Source organism: Leptidea sinapis, chromosome 18 (assembly GCF_905404315.1).
Source record: "Leptidea sinapis chromosome 18, ilLepSina1.1, whole genome shotgun sequence".
Taxonomy (NCBI): Eukaryota; Metazoa; Arthropoda; class Insecta; order Lepidoptera; family Pieridae; genus Leptidea; species Leptidea sinapis.
The window spans coordinates 12,200,718-12,224,237 of NC_066282.1; the positions used below are offsets into that span (position 1 = coordinate 12,200,718).

The 23,520-nt window shown below is 35.4% G+C and overlaps 4 protein-coding genes across 4 annotated transcripts; 2 read left to right on the forward strand and 2 right to left on the reverse strand.

Annotated features, from left to right (window-relative positions):
- Positions 1-3,030: 3,030 nt before the first annotated feature.
- Positions 3,031-15,307, reverse strand: LOC126969595 (pancreatic triacylglycerol lipase-like). The gene is made up of 6 exons (XM_050815137.1): positions 15,254-15,307; positions 12,101-12,152; positions 10,739-10,884; positions 6,257-6,499; positions 5,208-5,556; positions 3,031-3,153 (listed from the first exon to the last, which is right to left on the reverse strand). Exons 1-6 carry the CDS (start codon positions 15,300-15,302, stop codon positions 3,096-3,098), a joined length of 897 nt encoding a protein of 298 aa, XP_050671094.1. The 5' UTR covers positions 15,303-15,307; the 3' UTR covers positions 3,031-3,095.
- On the forward strand, positions 7,230-9,730 carry LOC126969592 (uncharacterized). The gene is made up of 2 exons (XM_050815135.1): positions 7,230-7,463; positions 8,884-9,730. Exons 1-2 carry the CDS (start codon positions 7,280-7,282, stop codon positions 9,624-9,626), a joined length of 927 nt encoding a protein of 308 aa, XP_050671092.1. The 5' UTR covers positions 7,230-7,279; the 3' UTR covers positions 9,627-9,730.
- LOC126969575 (uncharacterized) lies at positions 7,469-10,120 on the reverse strand. The gene is made up of 2 exons (XM_050815107.1): positions 9,718-10,120; positions 7,469-8,412 (listed from the first exon to the last, which is right to left on the reverse strand). The coding sequence occupies exons 1-2, from the start codon at positions 10,011-10,013 to the stop codon at positions 7,524-7,526; spliced, it is 1,185 nt and encodes a 394-aa protein (XP_050671064.1). The 5' UTR covers positions 10,014-10,120; the 3' UTR covers positions 7,469-7,523.
- A 3,520-nt stretch (positions 15,308-18,827) lies between the features above and the next one.
- LOC126969587 (pancreatic lipase-related protein 2-like) lies at positions 18,828-23,365 on the forward strand. The gene is made up of 5 exons (XM_050815129.1): positions 18,828-18,897; positions 19,273-19,447; positions 20,432-20,826; positions 21,266-21,599; positions 23,115-23,365. The coding sequence occupies exons 1-5, from the start codon at positions 18,861-18,863 to the stop codon at positions 23,158-23,160; spliced, it is 987 nt and encodes a 328-aa protein (XP_050671086.1). The 5' UTR covers positions 18,828-18,860; the 3' UTR covers positions 23,161-23,365.
- The last annotated feature ends 155 nt before the right edge of the window (positions 23,366-23,520 follow it).

Sequence of the window (23,520 nt, forward strand, 5' to 3'; positions counted from 1 at the left end):
TGAAATTTTTTTTTTTTTTTATTTAACATATTTATTTTATCAAAATTATAACCATTATTATCTATACATTGCTGGCATCTGATAGGAAGGTCATTTATCCTTCTGCGATAGAACTGTGGTAATCTAGATTCGACAAACTGTGTTATAGCGCCTGTATTAAACTGTATTTTGTACTGCCTCCTGACAAGAAAACACGTAGTAAATTCTCGACATCACGAAAAAAATGGTACACCGTTGGAGCAAGGTCTAGAAAATACGGAGGGTGACGAATGGTTTCTAATTGGAATTCTTGTAGAGTTAAAATGGTTTCTCGTGCTGTATGTCTCGCATGGGGTAAAATGTTTAAGATCAATTCATGAGTCGGGGCTCTTTCTCTGCTAGTTTTGGCATCATTATCTGGAGTTCGGCACAGTAGACATCTGCCGTTAAGGCTTGACCAGATTGTAGAAAGCTATGGTGAATAAAACTATGATGAGACCACCAAACATTTACCATAACGCCCTTACATTTAACCTCTATTATTATTAAAATCAATTCAGTCTCAGACTGTATGAGGTACTGCAAGTGTCCAAGAAAATCTCTCTGATGCTTACCCAATTATATGCCCACACCAGCACAAGCGCAGATATAGAAGTTGAACGAGTCTATGAAGACATTACTACTTGTCTGAGAGACCAGACAACCACATACATAATAATCAATAGTGACTTCAATGCCAAAATCGGTGTAAAGCAGGATGATTTTGAATCCGTGATGGGTAATTTTGGTTACAGCAGTAGAAATTCTAGAGGAACCATGTTAATTTTTCATGTAACTTTCTAGAACTGCAAAAAATGTTTCACATGAGTTCATTCTTCAAGAAAAGACCTAACAGAAAGTGGACGTAGTTTAGTCTTATCAGTGCAGTGGTATAGATCAAAATCATGATAGGAAAGGTACACGTCAGTTAGAAGATAAAATAGCAAAATAAACTCTGAATGCACATATCAGTACGAGATAAATAATCAGTTAAATTCTATCGACGTTGAGACTTCTGATATTAATGAACTTCTTGATCATCTAAGTATTTCACTCTATAAGGCGTCTAAAGTGTTCCATCAAAGAACGCGACTGGTCGAATACGTAAGCTACAAAGTGAAACAATGCCACTTCTAGAAAAAGGAGAACCCTTCTTAATCAATGGAAAAGCCACACTGCCGAGTTTAAACTAGTTTGCAGGGAGACATGACAGCATGTTAAGAGGGATATTGATGCATAACGTGAAAGAACCGTGCAAAACATAATTAGGAAGCATAGAGGTCCAAAAGTATTCATGAAGGCTCTGAAACCCGGTACCTACTCAACAAATAACAAAACTATTTGACAAGGAGGGAAAACTAGTAACTGAGCAGAATAAAATACTGAAAGTGGTACAAGAGTACTATCAGCTACTCTATAGTTCTAGGAATCCTAAACCACTAAATGTAGCGACCTGAAAAGTAACAAACGTTATTTCTGAAGACGTACCGGAGATAAAAGCTGAAATACGGGCCGCAATATACAAGATATCTAATGGCAAGGTTATTACAGTTCCTCATTAAACTCTTTAATAAGTGTCTAGAATAATGCCGAGTACCGGGAAAATGGGAAAGCGCAATGATCATTCTGCTACTCAAAAAGGGAAACAAATCAAACCTTTACAATTGCCGACCTATCAGCCTATTATCACAGCTGTATAAATTATTTACCAAAATTATTACCATTCGTTTGACTAGGAAACTTGACTATTACCAACCAGTTGAGCAAGCAGGAGTCATTATTGAAAAAGCCTCCGAATATCAACTACCACTGTGGGTCGTAACTATAAGACTACAAGAGCGGGATTTGATAGCATCGAAACTTGGGAAGTGATGAAGTCCCTTCAGCATGCCCGTATTGATCACCTATAAAACTCATGCCCGTATTGATCACTAACCTCATAAAAAATATATATAACAATGCAACTTTAAAGGTTAACTTACCACCAGAAACTTAATCTGTCAAGATTCGGAGAGGAGTTAGACAGGGAGATACACTCTCTCCAAACCTGTTCACCCTAGTACCTACTGGAGGACATTATCAAGAAGTTAGATTGGGAAGAGCGTGGCATTAATATAGAGGGCAAGAGACTGAGTAACCTACGATTTGCGGATGACATAGTAGTGTTTGCGGACAACCCGGACGACCTTCAAGCTATGATACAGGAACTCAATCAAGCATCTGAGCAGTGTGGTTTAGAAATGAACCTCGACAAAACCAAGACCATGACCAACATCCTAAATAGTACCGAAAACATCAGCGTAAATGGCACTTTCATCAAAAAGTGGAAAAGTATGTGTATCTTGGTCAAGAGGTCGTAATGGAAGACTGGCGTGAACAGCTTACTTCAAACTCGAGTTGGCATTCAACATGAAAATTAGTGTCGACCAAAAAGCTCGTTTTTACGCCCAGTGCATCTTGCCCGTGCTTACGAATGGGGCTGAGACTTCGGTTTCTACTAAGGAGATCCTCCACAAACTTCAGGTGGCTCAAAGGGCAATTGAGAGAAAACTGGTAGGAGTTACACTGAGAGACCGTAAAAGAAACGAATGGGTCAGAGAGCACAGCAAAGTGAGCGATAGAACCAAACGTGTTGCGAAATTGAAATGGGAGTGGGCTGGTCATGTCACCCGCAAGCATGGTTCGTGGTGCAAGGCAGTGATAGAATGGAAACCTTGGGGTGAGAAATGCCCAAGAGGAAGAACGCAGATGCGTTGGTATAACGATATCAAAAGACTGGCGGGAACAAAGTGGTTGGAAACTGCTCTAGACCGGAAAGGATGGGATAAGCTGAAGGAGGCCTACACCACAGGTTGAGAACGGCTAAAGAAGAAGAAGATTATTATTAATAGTAGCAATTAGTACAAGTAAAATTTTATTTCAAATTTCGTGTGAACAAAGAAATGCTGGGGATTTTGTATCGAAATCGATTATTTGAATATTTTATGAAGATATTATTAACGAAACACTTCAGCAGCTTGAAATATATTTTTAATTTATTTAAAATTGTTGTCTTCCCCGATAATCTTCGTGTCCGGTTATCCTCTTGCGAACGGTGGGCGTATATTCGTTAGGAAGATGTAGACGCCGGAAACACTATAACATAAAAAAAAACTGTGTCATTCAAGTGATCGATTGAAGTAGGTAAGATGTAAAATTATTGTGCTACGCAGCATCCAGTTACAACAGAGTGAAAAGTATAGATTAATCATCTGTATGGAAAAACGCTATGAAATGTAAAATTTTAAATCACTACTCAATTCTGCAGGTATGTGTTTTTTTGATAAAAACTAATTTTAAATAAATGCTGAGGGGTATGCAACGTAATACCTAGGTAACACTGAAAATGTTTAGAAAATGAAAAACGGCTTAATGTAGAAAGTTGCCAATACTTTTATTGTTTTTCGAAGTAATCTCCGTTCCTCTCTACACATCGTCGCATTCACTGAGAAAAGCAGTGGACCCATTCTTCCTAAGGGGTCTCTTCTATGGCATTTTCGTACGCTTTCACCACATCTTCAGGGCTCGTAAAGCGAATACCTCGAATTTTATCTGTAGTTCTTGGTAATAAATAAAAGTCGCAGGGTGCCAGGGTTCATTTTTACGTGTAACAAGAGTTTCAGATTGGCCGCCAATTCACAAAAACAAATGACAAATGAATGCAATATACTACATTAGGTTACCAAAGAGTTCTAAAATTGAAATTCTAAAAAGTTGTCATTAGCAATGTTTCCAACTGGCCAGTTCTAGACATTTTCAGTGTTACCCACGATAGGTTGCCCACAACAAATTGGCCGCAATTACCTGAAATTAATTAAGAATAATTAATTTTCCGATATAAATTTCAACTATGTTTTTTTTTGATAAATTTTACATCATTTTAAAGAAAATTGTAAAAAATTGAAATAAGGTGATTTTTTTTCGCAACGCTAGGGTTGCCAGGTGTAAACAGGTATATTATTATTATTATTTTTGCAGTCTGTCAGCTGTTTTAAAATTTTAATACAAAATTGACGTTTTATGTTTTCTATTTACGATAAATCATGATTGCTATGATTACAATAAGCGATTTTCTCTCCAGGTAAGTGTAGCTTATTAATTTAAAATTGGTTTTATAAAAAAACACATACCTGTAGAATAATTGAGCAGTGGGATCTTAGGCTATAATTAATTACAAGAATTGAAGAAAGATCTACATTATTATAAAATTTTATTATTAATTTGTATGCTTATTATTGGCTTTTTATTATACAAACTAATAAAGATTAACAATTAAATGATATTTACAAATTAATAAAGAATATATTTTTGAATATCCAGGAGCGTTTATAGACGTTTGTATTTGATTTTTATTGTAATTATTCAAAGGGATTTTTTTCATATATTATGCTATTAGATGTGTATTGTTTACTGAATTGCCACAATATGGGGTGATGCTTTTTGCCTTCATTATTCTTGTATAATATATACATCAAACTAATATCCAGAACTTACTTTATTCTCTTTTAAAAAATGATTTATGTTACAAATACGTGATCACATTCGCCGACTAATTACATTGGCTTTATATACAATTCTTAAAACTTCTTCAATGCTTCTTTATTAATAGAACTGAAAATATGTCTATATAGTCTTAGCCTCTTGGACAAAATGGTGTACTTCTATTATACCATTTGGTGTTTGTCTCCTCTCGAATTGCAAAAAATATGTACTGGAGGAATTTGATATAATCAGACTTGTCTCCAAAGTCCACAAAGATTATTTAAATGGGGATTCAGACAATCAAATAAGGCCAGTAAATAGGTAAATCAGGAGACGGGACGAACAGGACGTTCAGTTGGTGGTAATTGATAATCTCTGCCCATTACAATGCAGTGCCGCTCAGGATTCTTGAAAAACTCATAATTTCTGAGCGGCAATACAATTGCGTTGGTCACCTTGAGACATAAGATGTAGAGTCTCATTTGCCCCGTAATTTCACTAGATATGGCGCCCTTCAGGCCCAAACACAATAATGCTTACAGATTACATGCTTCACGGCAGAAATAGGTGCCGTTACGGTACCCATAATCTATCCGGTATCCTGTGCAAAGGAGCCTGGTGAGTACCTTGTGTTGTTACCGTGATCGTAATCTACCACTACTACTCACCCAGTCTTCGTTTCCGTTCCACCAAAGAAAGCATCCCTTTCTCCAGTGCACGCCAATGCAAGAGCTTGGCTATAATTGTCACATGCTGTTCCAAGAAATCTTTGACCATTATTTGCACTAGCTCTTATGGACTCCGCATAGTAAGCATATGCAAGGGTATGAGAGCAGGAGGGGTCAGAACCGCACCCGGCTTGAACAACTCCACCGTTGGAATAAAAATCAACAGTGCCCAGTGGTGCATCATAGCCGTAAACTCCAGCAGTAGCGTGAAGAACTTCAACTACAGTAGCGTCGTCACTGTTCAACTTGTGAGAGTTGAATACCCAGCCGATTAAAGATGGGTCGATTGCTGAAATTTTTTATATATGTATTAGTTATTTATGCAACTGTTGTGTATTAAGAGTTATTAAAACACGAATGTGGGTTTATATTGATAATAGTATCACATGAGTGTTTTAATACCTAATTATCAACAGTTGCATACAAGACTTTATCTACACCCATGCTTTAAATTCTCTATAAAAGATTCTGAAACAGTTAGTTGTACTGCTAATATTAAAAAATCCAGTCCTAGTAACCATAATATCACCCAAAGGAGTCTTACTATGAAAATGGATGATATAATGTTGTAGTGAATTTCATTACAACACTTGTTTGGATGATGTAATGGTTAATACAGACATTGGCTGTTTTAATGTTGGCAATAAGCTAACCGTTTTAGAAACTTTAATAGAGTAGATTAATACAATAATTTATACTGGGTAACATGCATGAGCATAATATAAGACACTAAATGGAAATATTTCATCAGAATTTTTCTTTTAAAGTCTAGTATTCGGGGGACTTACGAAATGAATCACAGATGAGAAAAGTGCAATGAAACTCTTAAATATTGCATCATCCACCTGGATATCGTGCATCGCACGATGTTGCAAATTAAATCTGGATTCAGAGTATTAAATATATTAAAATCTCATATTTCTCATAATGAGAACTTAAAATAAAAATATAAAGTCAAATTTTTGAATAGATCTTCGGTATATACATACCAACAATATGAGGAATAACACCATTTATTCCTCTCGATGCAACACCAGCGGCGTGTGCGCCGAGACCAAGTCCAACAAAGCGAATGAGGCTTGGGCTGTATCCAAAAGTATTGATCAGGATATTGACGAAGTTGGCAATGAGCTGACCAAGCTGTGGCACGTTGGCAATTCCAACAGAGTTTGCAAATGATCCGTGTCGCCAATCTACCGCCAATATGTTTACGTCTTCTGTATCTAAATGAGCTGAAATCAAAAGATTTTTATTTTATTTCTGAACTAGCTGAACCTGCCACATTATCTGCATTAATTTACGCGTATATTATTTAAATCAACACTGCGGGAAAGTGCAATGCAAAAGTGCACAAAAGGCAGGCACAACTGAATTCTACGCCTACAGCAGAAATAGTTTGTTCTTAGTCTTAGTTTACGGTGAATGCGTAGCAAAATTTCACCATAAACTGCATTAGAAAAGAATGCTGACTATCCAACCCTTTTTTGAATTTGTGTTATGGAAGACCGAATGTATTAAGATTTATGGGTATGATGGTAGTATCTTTGTTCCTACTCTATCAATAGCGATATTCACCAATTTACCATAATCACAGTCATTCTTCATTCTCTATTTTGTCTCTTGGCAAACTGTCTTTCAACAAAGATCCAATGTAATGACTTCATATGTATGTATTATGGTGTTGTTTTTAAGATGATTTTCCAAAGAGAAGCTGAATGTCGGTGAATCTTGCTGCCAGACTTTGAATGCTGTGGCGCTAGAGACACTAAGGCTAAGTTCATATGGCCGCGCGGTACCGCGCGGAACTACGAACCGCGCGGCACAAGATCAATATAAACGATAATTATCGTCTACATTACCGCGCGGTACCGCACGCCAACGCGCGGCGCGCTCTGACCCGCGCGCAAGATCTAGAACCGCGCGCTGCCGCGCGGCCCAAGTATTTCAAATCTGTATCGACCTGTTCAGTTGATCCGCGCGCCTTGAGACGGAAAGACACATAGATCGATGCAATGAGTACCGAAGATGACATTGTGCCTATCGATTTGCTTATCGACGAAATCGAAAAAAGAGATGCGATTTGGAATCTTAACTCTAAGGATTATTCAAATAAAATATTAAAAAGAAGGTCTTGGGAAGAACTAGTTTTAATTTTTTGCAAAAATGATGATTCCGAAGAAAAAAAGAAAAATTTGGGTAAGTTGTTTTTTAATTAGTTTTATTTATTTAAAATAAGTTTTATAAAATCATCACCTATTACACCATTTCATCTTGCCAATCTAATTTACCTTCAGTAACAAAATAATTTGTGAATTTAGTTCGAATATTATCTACTTCATGGATTGCTCGTCCACTGTTAGTTGGATTCACATTAGGTAATGGCGCTGGATTGATCATATCATCCTGATTTATACCATCTCTCATCCTTACCAAGTTATGTAAAACACAAATAGCTTTGACGATATCAACAGCAAAATCTATCTTCACGTCTATTGGCCGGTGTAAGATACGCCACTTGTTACACATTATGCCAAATGTACATTCGACATACCTTCGTGCTAAAGAAAGGCGGTAGTTAAATATTTTTTTTTCTTTTGACAACATTTTACCACCATAGGGTCTCATCAAATTTTTAGTCATAGCGAAAGCCTCGTCAGCTACAATTACGTATGGTAGTTTAAATGCATCGCTCTCATTATTTGTGATAGATCTAGGCTCTGGTAAGTTCAACGAATTTTCTGAGAGTTTTTTGAATAATGACGTTTCCTTGAAAACACCCGAATCACTGTCTTTTCCGTAAGCTCCAACGTCTATCCATATGAAGCAATAGTTAGCATCACATAAAGCCATTAAAACTAATGAGAAAAAGTGTTTATAATTGTAATACATTGATCCTGATTCTGGTGGCTGTATTAAACGAACGTGTTTGCCGTCCAACGCTCCAACACAATTTGGAAAATATGCTTTATTTTCAAATTGTATAGATATTTGTGTCCAGATTTCTTTTGTTGGTGGACTCATGACCAAAGTTTTTAAATTTCTCCAAAAAACTTGGCACACTTGCTTAATTATACCCGATATCGTAGACTTGCCAATTTTATAACCATATTGTAACTCTGCAAATGAAGAACCAGTTGCTAGGTACCTGTAACATAATAGTTATTTAAGATACACGTGCATAAAGTAGATCTTTACCGAATAAGTGCTACAGTGAAAACACAAGCATAGCGAGTGTTTACAGTGTGGCACGCGAGCATAAAGTGCATATGCTCACGTGCCACGATAAATATTCCATTTCTATTCCTACTCCTATTCCTCGTCAAATTCCTATTCCCATACCTATTCCTACCCCTACTTACTCCTATTCCTACTCCTATTCCTATTCCTAATTCTATGTCTATGTCTATTTCTTTTAAGGAAATCTTTACTGAATAAGTGCTACAAAGAAAACACATTCATAGCGAGTGTTTACAGTGTGGCACGTGAGCCTAAAGTGCACAAAGTACAATTTGCATAAAGTACGAGTAGGTCATAAGGACTCTTTATGCACCCGTATCGTACAACATTTTTCAATAGTTTTGCAATGAAAACTAATAATTAATTATTTACTTTCTAGGATCGATTTTGCAAAAAAAATGGAAAAATTTACGAGATGCCTATGTAAAAGAACTTAAGAAAACAAAACATTTGAAGTCTGGTTCCTCAGCATCAACACCATCTTCATTTTCGTATTTCCAAAGATTGTCATTTCTTAAACAAGTTGTCCAGAAACGAAAAACTGACAACAGCCTTGATGTTGCGGAAGTTACAGAGAATCCTGATTTGGATAGTGCAGTTAACAGCAGCGGCGTTCAAGCTTCAACAGAAAATGTGCCCCGGAAAAAATTCAAACTTCACCCTGCCGATGAACATTTTGCAAATCTTTTACAACAAAGCATAAATACTCGAAATAATAATGCAGCAGAAAAGAAAGATGACGATGAAGATAAATTATTTTGTCTTTCATTGGTTAGGGAAATAAAAAAAGTTCCTGAAAACCGGCGTTTAAAACTGAAAATTGAAATTTATAATTTATTAGAACGATACCAAGCTACACGAGCACAGCCACTTGAAGATTTTAACTACCCGTCTACTTCATATAGCTCACAACGACCACCCAGAAACTATCATGCTTCATTTCAAAGTTCTCAATATAGCAACCCAATGCAGTACTCTGATAGAGAATCAACACAATATGGCTATACAACTAGTTCATACACTTCACCTCCCACAAGTTCATCGCAAGCAACATCACCCCCGGGTGATGTTACTTGTGACCCGTCATACGAAGATTCTCAAGAATTAGATCTGTTCAATTAAACTAAAAGTTAATTTGCCAAGAAGCCTCGCTCATAATTTCTTATTTTTTATAATTTTTACTGTGATTATGATTAATAAACAGTTAACTTACCGCAATGTTACAATGAGTTTTTCTTTTGGTGATATGCAATATCTTACAGCATTTTCACTGGATTTTAAATCATTTTCAATGAAATCGTATAAAAAATCAAAGGTTGCAACTGACATACGGAAATAATTAAAAAAAATTTCTTCATGTAACCTCAACTTAGGGTATAAGGTGACAAACAGGCTTGAAGAAAGTCTGTCACTTAATATTGGATGCACCCAGTATCGCCTTTGTCGTCTTCTGCGACGTCTCAGTCTTCTATATAAAATCCACAAGCAAATTGCCTCCTCCACGTCCATTGTATATCAATGTTAATGCCAGACTGGCGCTCGTATATACCCTGTCATGTGAACTCTCACATCGCGCGTCGGCGCGCGGTGCCGCGCGGCCATATGAACTTAGCTTAATACTAGGCTCCTGGAAGCCTTAAGTTGAGTAGCAAGTTCGTTTCGTAAACATGGACAAGATGAAGATCATGTCAAATGTCCATGTCGCACCTACTCCCGTAACAGTTGGGTACTGTTCTCTCGAAATTGTTGACGAGTACCTTCCTCTACCTTGGACAAACAATCCAGTTGTGTTGGTCCGATTTCACAAAAGAGGTCACTCGTTTAATGCAATTTGGATGAGCAGCGTTTGGGAAGCATCGTTAAATCTTCTCGTCCAAAATATCACAGTATCTGAAGACGAAGGGTTTCAACCAGTGTGTTGTGCCTGTGATGACTTACAGTACGCAGACGAAGTCGCTAACTAAGGGCCTGATGAGAAAGCTCATGGTCGCTCAGAGGGCAAAGTAGAGGGTTATGCTCGGAGTATCCCTGGGAGATTGAATCAGAAATGAGGATCCATAGGAGAACCCAAGTCACCGACATAGCACAACAGATTTTTTTTATTAAATGATTGTGAAACTGAAGTGGTAGTGGGCATTGTCCAGCAGTGCACGTCTTTCGGCAAAAATGATGATGATGATGAGATAATGATTTAATATGTTATTCTAAAATTAATGATATATTTAGTAACACACCTGGTACAACAAATGCGTTGAAGTTTCCAGTGACGTCATCATCGTAGCTATGTATGGTGATGATGGTCTTGCGATTGTTCGAGAACGATGACATGGAGATAGATGCTATCGATGACAGCAGAGGCTGGCTCACCGTCGGATTAGTCCTGAAAATAAATAATTTAATTTAAGTGAAACTACTTCAATTACAAAACTTTCATGCAAAAAAAATATTTACACAAATCTATTATAAAAAGCGGTCCAAAAATTAAAAAATAAATATTCTAATCAACATGTAAGAGTTTGTGCAATTACTCCTTTAGACGAATATAATTCACAATGGCATTATTATAATACTAGCTGACCCGACAAACTTTGTTCTGTTCGTAATAAAAAAAACTGTAGTCAATTTCGTAAATTCCTTTATAAGCTGATCTCTACTTCACGAAAGGAATATTTCTATCAAATTTCAAGTCTCTGCGCTTTATGGTTCCGGAGATATCGTGATGAGTATTAACATAGGTGGAAATCTCTTATATATATACACATATCTACGACTTGATTGTAGTTATTTTCATGATTTACGGTCGTTACAACGAATTGCTATCTGTCAATAGTTTATTGAAATGTAGCGGCCGTTTTCAATAACGTTTAGTGACAAGATCTTATCTATCCATAGTTACGTACAATATAGTTATAGTCCAATGTTTTATGTAGATAGGTTATTGAAATGTAAGTAAGCGTAAAAGGATAGATTTGTCTACCTCTAGTAAGTTAAACTAATGATATATAGGTTATTGAAAACGGCCGTTACATTTCAATAACCTATAGACAGATAGCATTGGACTATAACTTTATTGGACATAACTATGGATAGATAAGATCATGTCATTAAACGGTGACAGCAATGTATCCGTAAGTTAAACTAAGGATAGATAGTTATTGAAAATGGCCGTTCGTTGACATGAATTTGTTGCAGATTATGCATTAGTAGAAAAAAATAAAAGTATTTATTAATATTAAGAAAAACATAATTGTCTCCTTCTGAGAATGTGGTTTAACAGTGTATGTCTTGAGCAGTGGGTTGCGGATTTACTTTGTCGAAACAAGAAGTAAATATTTGTGTTAAATATTTCATAATTCATTGTATGCCATTCAAATATAGCGTTGATTTTTTTTATATTGACACACCATTCACATAAATTATATTGCCCAAACTTGACACTACCTGTATGGGTGCAAGACAACGGTATATTTTAATTTATTTAAATACAAATAAACATCCATGAATCGGAAACAAACATCCATATTTATGATATAAACGATTGATGTAAATGGAAGTTTAAAAAGATTTACGAAACAAGAGTTATTAATAAAACATACCTGGTATACAAATGGAAGATGACATCTGTTTCCGACATAGGGTAGCTGCGTACTGAAACAAACCATTTATAAACCCAAATTGAAATATCTTAACTCAAAATTGTATTAAGAAATCACTAATTAACTATAATCATTCGGAAAATTGCGTTATATCAAAAATATGCTATTTTATCTAACTTTTATGATACAATATTTTTCTTGTTAATTATTGAAGTAATAAATAACCAATCATATTTTCAGGATTGCTTGTTGGTCTTCAATAAAAGGTTTTATTTTCTTTTTGGTAGTTTTAAGTGAGAAAACTTTCTAAAAAGCAAAGAAAACACTGATCATTAAATGAAACGTCCCTTCAGCTAACCGAGGACCTACCTTGCATCCCAGAAGTTACTGACTCGCTCGCCACAGCCTATTCATCTAGCCACAGGGTTAATTCCTCTGTCACATCTCATATTCAGAATATGAACAAATTCAAATATTTTTATTCAAAATAGGATTTAAAACTACTTATTGGACCTCATAACCTAAAGGCGTTCGCTCCATTGCCAGTCTGTGGTATCATTAACAAAATCTTTTATGTTATAGTAACCTTTATCACTCAAATATTTTTTTAACAATTCCTTTGAATTTTGTAACACTTTTGTTATTTACAGCTTTCTCGAAGCAGTTACTTGTGACACCGTCGTGTAGCACAGGCGTCACCTCCGCTATCAGCAGCGCGTGGTGAAGGAACGGAAAGTTAGACCCAAAACAAATCATAAAACCAGCAATAAGAAAATTGACCTCAGCTATAGCCCAATTAGCTTATTTTTTAAAGGAGTTTTCCTTTAGTAAGCTTTACGAAAGAATAAAACTCACGCAATTTAGGAATTAAGTCAACAGATGTAGTCTTGATGAACAGTTCGGATTCAGTTCCGTGCACTTGTACCCGCAACAATTTCATCAATACATTATTAGATTTCTTAGGTTTTATGTATATTTATAAATTTTAACATTTGAATATACTGAAATTGAATACATTTGAGAATGCATTAAGATCAAAGAAAATCGTAGGGTCATGTTATCTCCAGACTTGCCTTGGCATTCTTGATTGGCTTGATTGCTAACTATCCCGCGATCAGCTTCGCATAACAATGCGACGTCCTAATGCAATTGTCGCTGATATTACTTTCAAGCTAAGGAAAACAGCCAGATTAAAATAAAATGGAAGTCTCAGTTTTTTTCCATGTGAAATTAATTTTCATCCAACATCATTATTTCAGCCAGAAGACGTCCACTGCCGGACAAAGGCCTCTTCCAAAATCCCCATTTCCTCCCGTGGGTTCCGTAGGAGACTAGGGGATGCAAAGAATCATTGACAGCAATATTTAAAGGCTACACAGTACTTTTAAATTAAGATAATCACTATAATATTATGCATACATTTGATTCATTTTTTTTTATCATTTGTATATTTTTATGCTAGGTATAAGTTTTTAATTATTATTTTTTTACCTCTAAGTCTTTCTTAGTTTTATTATTCTGTGTGGTTATTAATAAAGTTTTCATTCATTCATTCATTCATAAAGAAATAAACATTTTTTGCCTTTGAATATATTCTTGGTAATGTTATGTACAATGGCACTTAATAGTAAGTTTTTAGTGGGGCGATTTTGGCAAAACCTCATTAATTTATATTGAGAAGACAATATTTTGAACATTTTCTTTGTGTAGCAGTAAATAAATTTATAAAATTTCTAACTTGGATAAATTATATTTAATCAAATTTTTAATTTTATCACTTTACCGATTCCTGATAAAAATATTAATCGTATTAAGTCTTGATAAGTACACATTGGTGCGACGTAAAACCACAGAAAAGGGATGGATTTTTACAACCTAGTAATTTATGTTTAATAGAAAAACGAGACAAGTATATTCGATCACATTTTATTTATTATGGTTTCAAAATCGGAAGTTTCTTATTTTGCAAGTCAAACTCCAAAACTACTAAATAGATTTCGAAAAATTATTTTACTGCTCCAAAGCTATTATTATTATTACAGGGTAATATTTTAGTGAGATGGAAATTAGGTTATCGACAATTTTATAGTTGTAGCCAAGGAACTCGGAGAAAAATACACCGCTTACGGATTTCAGCTTAGACTGGATAAATAAACGGACTTAAATTATAGTTAAGATGATATATTTAAAAAAAATCTACTAAAGAGTCCGCGCGAACATATAACATTATTGGAATAACTAATCTTATGGCAAAACTAAATAGACAAAAGGCTTGCGTTTCTCTGTTATATTTTATTCTGATAACTAACAGAGGGTTACTAAAATGCTAGACGATTCTTATTAAAAACTAATAATAAGATCACACGATTATTTTAATTAAAACTAACTACTACTAAGCTAACTACTTCCTAACTTATTTTGAACATATTCGCAAACAGAGGAACCAATGTTTTTGAATAAAATTGGGAAGGAAGGAGAAATAATAATGGAAAATGAGTAATTTAAAACAAAAATCTGTTTGGCTGTTTATCTTAATAAGGTGAGACTGATATAGATTAGACGTTTACTGGTAGATTAAATCTTTTGTTATACAATCATTTGACGGAAAAATTTCCGCCATGAAGCCGCTATTCTTTTTTTAAAATTGATTTTTTTATTTGACAATAAGGGAAGAGACGAGCAGAATATTCTACTGATGGTATTTGATACGCCCTGCCCTTAACAATGCAGCGCCGCTCTGGATTCTTGAAAAACCCAAAAATTCTGAGCGGCACTACAACTACGCTCGTCACCTTGAGACATAAGATGTTAAGGCTCATTTGCCCAGTAATTTCACTAGCTACGACGTCCTTCAGACCGAAACACAGTAATGTTTACACATAACTGCTTCACGGTAAATATTGATACTGATATTAAACTCTTCATCCACTTAATAGATGGGTAAAAGTAGATTACTATTCGACTCTTAGGCTGAGATGATGCTAAGTCAGCTCAATGTAAAATTCAAGTTCGCGTTTTATCACACTTAGATAAGTTTTACGTAAGTAAAGTCTAATACGTTCTAAGTACGCTCTATAGATCTCATGGTTAGACAATTAGTATATCGCCATGTTAATCACTGACTATTACTATATTTATCTCAATAAATCTTACCTGCAATTGCAGCACATAAGATAAGAACACATTTCCCCACCGACAGCATTGTCAATTCTAACCAGAAAATCGTAAATAAACACTAACAGTCTATTTTATACAATAAATTTTATCTGTGTAATACGTTCCAGGAAATTTTTAGTACTACTTATTAGTAAATATGAAGCTAATTGAAAAATATCAGATAACGTGTACAGTTCTGATTTATGATTTTAATTTATCTTTTTGATATAAATTTATCGAATTGTCGGCCATTATTGCCTATCTAGTTTGGCAACTAAATATTAATTTTGTTAATGTATTCAAACAAGACAAATCTTATAAATATATTTACAATACCATGATTTCAGTTATTTAATACTATCGTAGCCACAGATTATTATAGATGGCTAGGCTGGTCGGTAGACCGAAATTGCTGCAGGCCAGCGTTCGGTAGTTCCAGTAGTCCTATTGAGGCGCGGTAATAGTACTTTGTACATTCTCCGCGTCTCTGCATCCCATAGGCCAAGTGTCTCGACACCAAACAACACAAAGATATTAATGACTCACTCAGACGATTGCCATTTAGTTTATTGTTCTTCTTCTAGAGGACATTAATCATTCTATTGGGAAAATGTTTTATGTTTAGCAATGCAAAAATACATGTAGGCTTGTTTTTTAAATAAGTTTTTCAGAATGATCGTTAGGGTTCTAAATGAACCGTGTTTCTTAGCTCTGTGGTTCATCCGTCCGTCCAATTGTCTGTCTGTCAGTGGACTATCGGATTAACAGCAGTATTTTTTTAGTAAATCACTAAATTAATTAATAGATAACAGGCCTTTACAGTAGTGATAACAGCGGCTGACACTTTAATATAAAACAAATAAAGCGTGTTACAATAAAGTTCTTACTTTCATAAATATGGTGGTGTAATAAAGGTGTTGTCCTAATTGGTATTTTTTTTTTATTAAAATAAGGGATGAGACGAGCATTCGACATTCAGAAGATGGTAATTGATACGCCCTGCTCATTTCAATGCAGTGTCGGTCAGGATTTTGAAAAAACCCAAAAATTCTGAGCGGCACTATAACTGCGATTGTCATCTTGAGACTTAAGATGTTAAGTCTCATTTGCCCAGTAATTTCACTAGCTACGGCGCCCTTCAGTCCGAAACATAGCTTACTCATTATTGCTTCATGGCAGAAATAAGCACCGTTGTGGTACCCATAATCTAGCCGTAATCCTGTGCAAAGGAGCCTCCCACTGGTTACGATCTTACAATGACACGATGAGTTCTCGTTGTGTGGCGAAAGCACAGGGGAAAATATTCGCCACTTAAACTCTATTAAAACACAATGTTTCTTCCAAGTAATTCCCTTCACATTATATTAAATTGTTTAGTGGTCTACAGACGCTGTTATACCGCTGCGATATTATTTTACAACATACGAGTACATAGCCCAAATGATTTCGAAACTGAAGTGGTAGTGGACAGAGTTCGACGGACAGATGGCCGGTGGAGCAGAAAAGTCCTCGAATGGCGACCACGTACCGGAAGACGCAGTGTTGGTAGGCCCCACAAGGTGGACCGATGATCTTAACATCGCCGGAATACGTTGGATGAAGGCAGCGCAGGACCGATCGTCGTGCAGATCTTTATTATGTCTATAATTAAAATATATTTATTTATTCAAACAAACTATACTTAGAACTATATTTACAATAACTGTCATTACATTAAATTAAATCTTTCATAACGGGGAAGTGTACCAATTATACAAGCAGCATTTCCGCGTTGAATAGTTAGTTGATCCGTTGACTGAAATAGCTGCCAGCGCTAGAGTTACCAGCCCTATTGGGGCGCGTAAATAGGACTTTGAACATTCTCCATGCCTCTGGGCCCCACGGCCACGTGTCTCGACACCAAATATATATATTTAGAAAAATAAATTTAGTCATTTTTCACTAGACACACAAGAGCAAATAGTCACCCCAAGCGACATGTAACCATTTACGAGTATGACGCATGGACCAGCCATCGCTTCCCACGCCAAATTTCGCCAAATTTTAGAATAACCCACCCCATAACATGGCAACAATCAATGACATTGAAATTTTATTTAAGCGGACGATCATTCTAGAATGAAGTTATCTATCAAAGTAAAGATGATTACATTAATATGATAACGTATAATAATACCTAATGATAATTTTATTGTAATTATGACAGTTAATAGGTACAAAGGGACAAACAAAAAACATGTGTCCTATTCAGGGGCGTGAATATCATATAGGCAATGAGGCAGTGCGTACCTCGTTCTGAACCTAAATAAATATAGTGTTAATGTTAATTTAGTTTAATTTGGTGCCGTTATTTTATAACCAAACTTCTATTGAACTCATAAAATTTCCTAAATATCTACGGCAAGCAATCTCCAGGCACAACTATGACTAGTAAGATCTACAGTGCCTACCTTACAAGAAAAACAATGCACGCCACTGGTCCTATTCTTTGTATAAATCTTTAATAGTTTATCTGGTAATAATATAATATGATTTAAGATCTATGCAGAACGCCGAATAATAAAATGAAATATAGATATTTTATTCAATAAGGTACTGTTTTGCGGAAATCCATAATTGTTTTCTTTAGTGTTAATTCCGCTAAAATTTGTCTTGGCAGCCTCAGGAGATGTTGACTCGCCTACTATTTTGAACAGTTGGGAAGTGTTCTCTCGAGTTTTGTATTGAGTACGAGTCTACCTTCGACAAACAATCCACTTAGGTAGGTCCAATTTTGCGGAAAAGGTTATTCGTCGAATCCACCTCGCATAGTCAGCGTTCGGAAAGCTCCGTAAAATCTTCTTCACGAAGGTTTTCAACCAGTATGTGTTGCCAGTGATGATTTACGGTACGCAGTCGTACGTGGTCGCTAACTATGTCTAGGCCTGATGAGAAAGCTCATGGTCGCATGGCAATGGAGAGGGCTTTGCTCGTAGTATCCCTGCGAGAATGAATCATAAACGAAGAAATCCGTAGAAGAACCAGAGTCATCAACATAGCCCAAATGATTGCGGAAAGGGCACATAGTCCGACGGACAGATGACCGTTGGGGCAGTAAATTCTTCGAAAAGCGACCATGTACCGGAAGACACAGTGTTGGTAATCCTTCCACAACATGGACCGGTCAAGATCGCCAGAATACGTTGGATGAGGGTAGCGTAGGACCGATCATCGTGCAGATCTTTGGGGGAGGCATTGGTCCAGCAGTGGACGTCTTTCGGCTGATATGATGGTGATAAAGATTATATTAATATACGAAAATCTGTTCTCCCTCCATCCACTCCTGTTTAGATTTCAGATTCCTTACTGGAATGTTATATTAAGAGTTAAAAAAATACTAGGAAAACTAAAATATATGATCTCTATATATATGTAGTAGGTACCTACTATTATTTTTTAAGTTATTGTACCCCAAGTGAATTAATTAAGCTCGTGTTATAAAGCTGATTACTGTTATCTTAATAGCGATAAAATAGAAAGGAATAATAAAATCACAGATAATCCACGATATCCTATTCAATAAATACTTTGAAAAATAATCCGAGATGTCTTAATTACTTCGACCATGAAGATATTTATAGCTTTCGCTGCATTTATATCATGTAAGTAAAAAAGAAAATATTTGTTTTGTCAGAGCTAAGACTTTTTAAGTTTCATTATGAGCAAAGGGTAGGTAATAACTCAAAGGCATCATGTATTATGGACTGCTTTTCTTGTAGCTACGTACGATGGAATAATTTCACATACTCATTGATCTCAAATTAAAAAAAAATCTCATGTTTCTTCATTAGTACTAAAGATCTATTTTAAAACGACGTTGGTGGAGCAAAAGATAAATGGATTTCTGACACTACAAATCGGGAACGGAGCGGCCGTCGCTAGGCTATTTAAATTATAAATTTGACTGTATCCTTATTGCCTTTAATGTTTTAATATTTGCATAGAAGTTCAAATAGATGTACACCATGATATTTCAGTATCTCTCGCTATTTCCTCAACCCCTGGTGACAACAGTCACTATGTGGAGGGAGTGAGTCGCTACATCTGGATGCCTGATGGTGATGGAGTGCCGCACCTGGTCGATCTTCATGCACCAATAGACCGTCAAGTGAGCAGAAACGGCGCTGACAATCAGTACTGGCTATATACAAGGTAAATTAAATAGAATAGAACACACTTTATTAGCAACAAGAAATACATAACACCTTTAAATTACAATATTAATTAAAACACTAAAAAACTTTTTTAAATAAGGTAAAATTATTATTAATATATATAAAAAAAATCAGATTCCCTGCTAAAAGGAGCAGTTTGTGCAGAAGACACCAACACAACACTGGTTTTCAGCAGCCCCTCGTGACATTTGGAGTTGACAGTTGCTGTGGAGTGTGGAGTGTGAACTTCCCATCTTAATTAATTTGTGTATCATAGGGGATGACTGAATATTATACATTGATATTGTTGTATTTTGTAAATATATAGTGTTATAAAATGAACTTCCTTGTGCGGTGTTTCCGGGACGATACGACATGGGTACCTTCAAAAAAAGCGCGTACACCTTCCTTTAAGACCGGCAACTCTCCTGAGATTCCTCTGGTGTTGCAAGAGATTGTGGGCGGCGGTGATCACTTAACACCAGGTGACCCGTACGATCGTTTGTCCTCCTATTCCATAAAAAAAAATAGTAATAAATCAATAATTGTAATAAATATTACGGCTGTCAAACAAATTCTATTCAAAGTCAAAGTCAAATAAACTTTATTCAAGCGCTTTTGAATCGTCACTATAAATATTTCTTTAAAAAAGACTGAATCTATAATATGTTCGGGAAAAGTTGAGTTTATGAGAAGAACATACAAGACACTCAACGGCCACTCTTTTCAATCAAATAGAGTATTTTACAATGACTTTAATATACATAACAAATAAGTTTGTAAGGTGCTGCATCCAATATATGAATCGTGTTTAAAAATATAAATTATTTCATAAAAAGAAATAATGAAATTACTGTTTAAATATAAATTGTCGTTTATTCGATGCATCAACCTTTAGAGCTTGAATTCATTGTTTGTTTAAGGATGCTTCGTGAACATGGAGGTCGTGATTATTGTAAAAACAATCGATTTTATTTTGCAGGCGTAATCCTACGAACCATCAAGTATTGAGACATAATGATGTTAATTCCGTACGCAATTCAAACTTTAATCCAAGCAGACCAATCAAGGTATTAGTGCACGGATGGAATAGTAAAGGATCTTCAAGGATGAACCCACAAATCAGGGACGCGTTACTACATGTGGGAGATTTTAATGTGATAGTAGTGGATTGGCGTAGAGCTGCCATGGGAACATATACAACCTCAGTCTGGTCCGTTCCTGGTATAGGACAGCATCTTGGATGGTTTTTACAGTTCCTTTTTAACAATTTCGGTGGTAATTGGAACAACCTTCATTTGATTGGGTTCAGTTTGGGCGCACACGTTATTGGTAATGCTGGACGTACTATTGGTGGCCGAGCGGGGCGTCTCACTGGTGAGATAATAATGTTCACTACTTTAAATACAATTCTGCTAAATATAATAATTATTTTGTGCAAATTGTTACTAAAATTTATGCTCATACCAACTGTACCAACCGTTCGAGTAACGCATAGATCGTAAATCTTAGTATGGCATGTTCAACTCTCAGGTTGTGGCTCTAAAGTAACAAATTGTTTAGATTTAAAAGAGCGACATCTCAAGTCAATTTCCTAATATGTAATTATTGGGGTTGAGCAGGTTTTCAATTGTAAAGTAGATCCTGTAGATGGAGCCACAACCTTTGAGTTGAACTTGTTCAACAATGTCTTGACATAATAAGATTACCATCCATGCGTTATTCAACTGTTCATTAAAATTATAATCGATTCATTAAAACGCTTTAAGCTTGTAAAATTTTTTTTTGTTGAATGTGATTTTTTTTTAATTTTGAGGTCTTGACCCGGCGGGTCCTCAGTGGGGTCGCAATAGCAACGCCATCAACCGAAACGATGGCGTTTACGTAGAGAACATCCACACAGACGGAGGTTTGCTGGGTATATTTGACCCAGTTGGGGATGTTGACTTCTATCCAAATGGAGGAAGGAATCGTCAGCCTGGATGTATGCTCAGTACCTGTTCACATAGCCGAGGCTATGAACTATTTGCTGCTAGTGTTAGATACAATCATTTCAATGGCAGACAATGTGCAAATCTTAATGATGCCCGCAATAGCCGTTGTACTGGTGCCAGCCATCGAATGGGAAATGCTGTTATTGGTAAAAGAGGGTAAGTTGAAGTAATTATTAAGTTTAATAATCAAATCCTTTGGTGTGGGGCCCAGAGGTACGGAGAATGTAAAAAGTACTATCTACGCGCCTCAAAAGGACTAGTGGTAGCCCAAGCGCTGGCAGCTATTTCGGTCAACGGATCAGTCTAGCTATCCAACGCGGAAACACTGCCAGTATTCTTGGTATACTTCCCCGTAGCGATAAGATTTATTTTGATTGAATAATGTTTAAAGTATAATAGTCAAAATATTGTGTACATACTTTTAAAACAATCTGACAAGATTCAGAATATTGAATGTGTCTAAGATCATTTATACTTCTGGATACACTATGACAGCTGTAAAAACGCCGAAAAACATTTCTAGAGTTTAGAATTACCTGCACTTTCACCAATGTACGCACACTAACACAAAGTGTCATACAAATCGCAAGTGTAAGACGTAGCTTGTCACGCACACTAAAGTGTTTAACCTGGCTTGTTTTTATCGGTTGTCTAACAGCAAGAAGAGTCTATCTAGACGTATAAATTATCTAAGTTTCACTTAACAAAATTAAGTATTAAATACTGAATAGAAAATACAACACACATAAACTTAATATGCCCACTACTCGGATAAGTAGAGTTGTAAGTCTTTTGTGTGGCGATGTGCTTTGATCCCAGAAAATGTTCAATTCTTAATAGACGTTTATGTGGGAAGGGTTATATGACTTTTTTTATGATACCACATGTTGGGAATGGATCGCAGACAGGTTATTTAAAATTAAATTAGATTGTATCGAAATTTTATTAATATTAATATACAAATATCAAATCATTAACATTTTAAATTCTAAAAAAATGTGAATGAAAGAATTATGATAGAATTCTGGTATTTGGTAACACATACTGATTCTCTTCTTTGGATTGAATATTTATTGTTGAATAATTTAAATATTCTTAATTTAAGTTAGGTATTAAATCTAAGTATATCGTTTTATAGTTGTTATAATGAGTTATTCATTTGGGTATACCTTTTCAAAATCTAGAAAAATAAAAACAAAACCGGGTCATCATTATTACCCGACAAAAGAACCATTCTTTAGACTTATCTAGAAAGTTAATTTCTTTCAAATGTTTGCCGAAACTGCGGCTTAGGTCCTCTGCGGTTCCAATATTTGATGACTCGTCCTAACATTTCAATTCAAATATTTTTATTCAAAATAGGATGTGAAATCACTTATTGAAAGTCAAAAAACTACCACCCATTCCAAAGTGAATGCGTCAGGCCTGAGAAGAATGGGCGCAACAAACTCATCCGGCTTTTTTTTTCATCCAACATATGTTTTACAATTAAAGTAACATTTACAAAGTAAAAAACTAACATTGTAAAATTAAACTTATTATTTAATAGCCTGGTCGCTCCATTCCCAATCTGTGGTATCATTAAGAAAGTCATTTATGTTATAGTAACCTTTACCACACAAACGTTTTTTAACAATTTTTATATTCGTATTAATCACAGTTTATTTTTAGGACTGGATTGTTTGGTGTTACTACTGGTTCTAACTGGCCATTCTAAGATATTCAATACGGTGAGCCAGAAACGCAGTACAAATAATTAAAACGGCGATATTTTTAAGACAAGCAATGAAGCTTAATTCCAGTTATATAATAGTATGTATGCAACACAGAACAACAAAATGTAACCGTATATACACAGATTATCTTTGAAAATGTTCTTGAAATAAGCGATTTATGCAATAAATTTTTTTATGAGTATATAATTTGTTTTATTTAGGTATATATCGATACCTAAGTTACAAAGTGTAACGAGTCTGAAATTCTGTTAGTTTAAGATAAGTATGAGAAATTGTTCCATAAACGATAACCCACCATTACCACAGAGAAACAATAAGATAAATGAATGTAGTTAAGTTGT

Excerpts from the sequence above, each read along its gene's own strand:
- LOC126969592 (XM_050815135.1), top strand. The coding sequence starts at position 7,280 with ATGAGTACCGAAGATGACATTGTGCCTATCGATTTGCTTATCGACGAA. Across the intron at positions 7,464-8,883 it reads AGAAAAAAAGAAAAATTTGG|GATCGATTTTGCAAAAAAAA; the intron begins GTAAGTTGTTTT and ends TTTACTTTCTAG.
- LOC126969575 (XM_050815107.1), bottom strand. The coding sequence starts at position 10,013 with ATGGACGTGGAGGAGGCAATTTGCTTGTGGATTTTATATAGAAGACTG. Across the intron at positions 8,413-9,717 it reads AAACTCATTGTAACATTGCG|GTACCTAGCAACTGGTTCTT; the intron begins GTAAGTTAACTG and ends ATTATGTTACAG.
- LOC126969595 (XM_050815137.1), bottom strand. The coding sequence starts at position 15,302 with ATGCTGTCGGTGGGGAAATGTGTTCTTATCTTATGTGCTGCAATTGCA. Across the intron at positions 12,153-15,253 it reads CTTATGTGCTGCAATTGCAG|TACGCAGCTACCCTATGTCG; the intron begins GTAAGATTTATT and ends GGTTTGTTTCAG. Across the intron at positions 3,154-5,207 it reads GGAACGGAAACGAAGACTGG|TGTTTCCGGCGTCTACATCT; the intron begins GTGAGTAGTAGT and ends TTTATGTTATAG.
- LOC126969587 (XM_050815129.1), top strand. The coding sequence starts at position 18,861 with ATGAAGATATTTATAGCTTTCGCTGCATTTATATCAT. Across the intron at positions 19,448-20,431 it reads CAGTACTGGCTATATACAAG|GCGTAATCCTACGAACCATC; the intron begins GTAAATTAAATA and ends TTTATTTTGCAG. Across the intron at positions 21,600-23,114 it reads GCTGTTATTGGTAAAAGAGG|GACTGGATTGTTTGGTGTTA; the intron begins GTAAGTTGAAGT and ends GTTTATTTTTAG.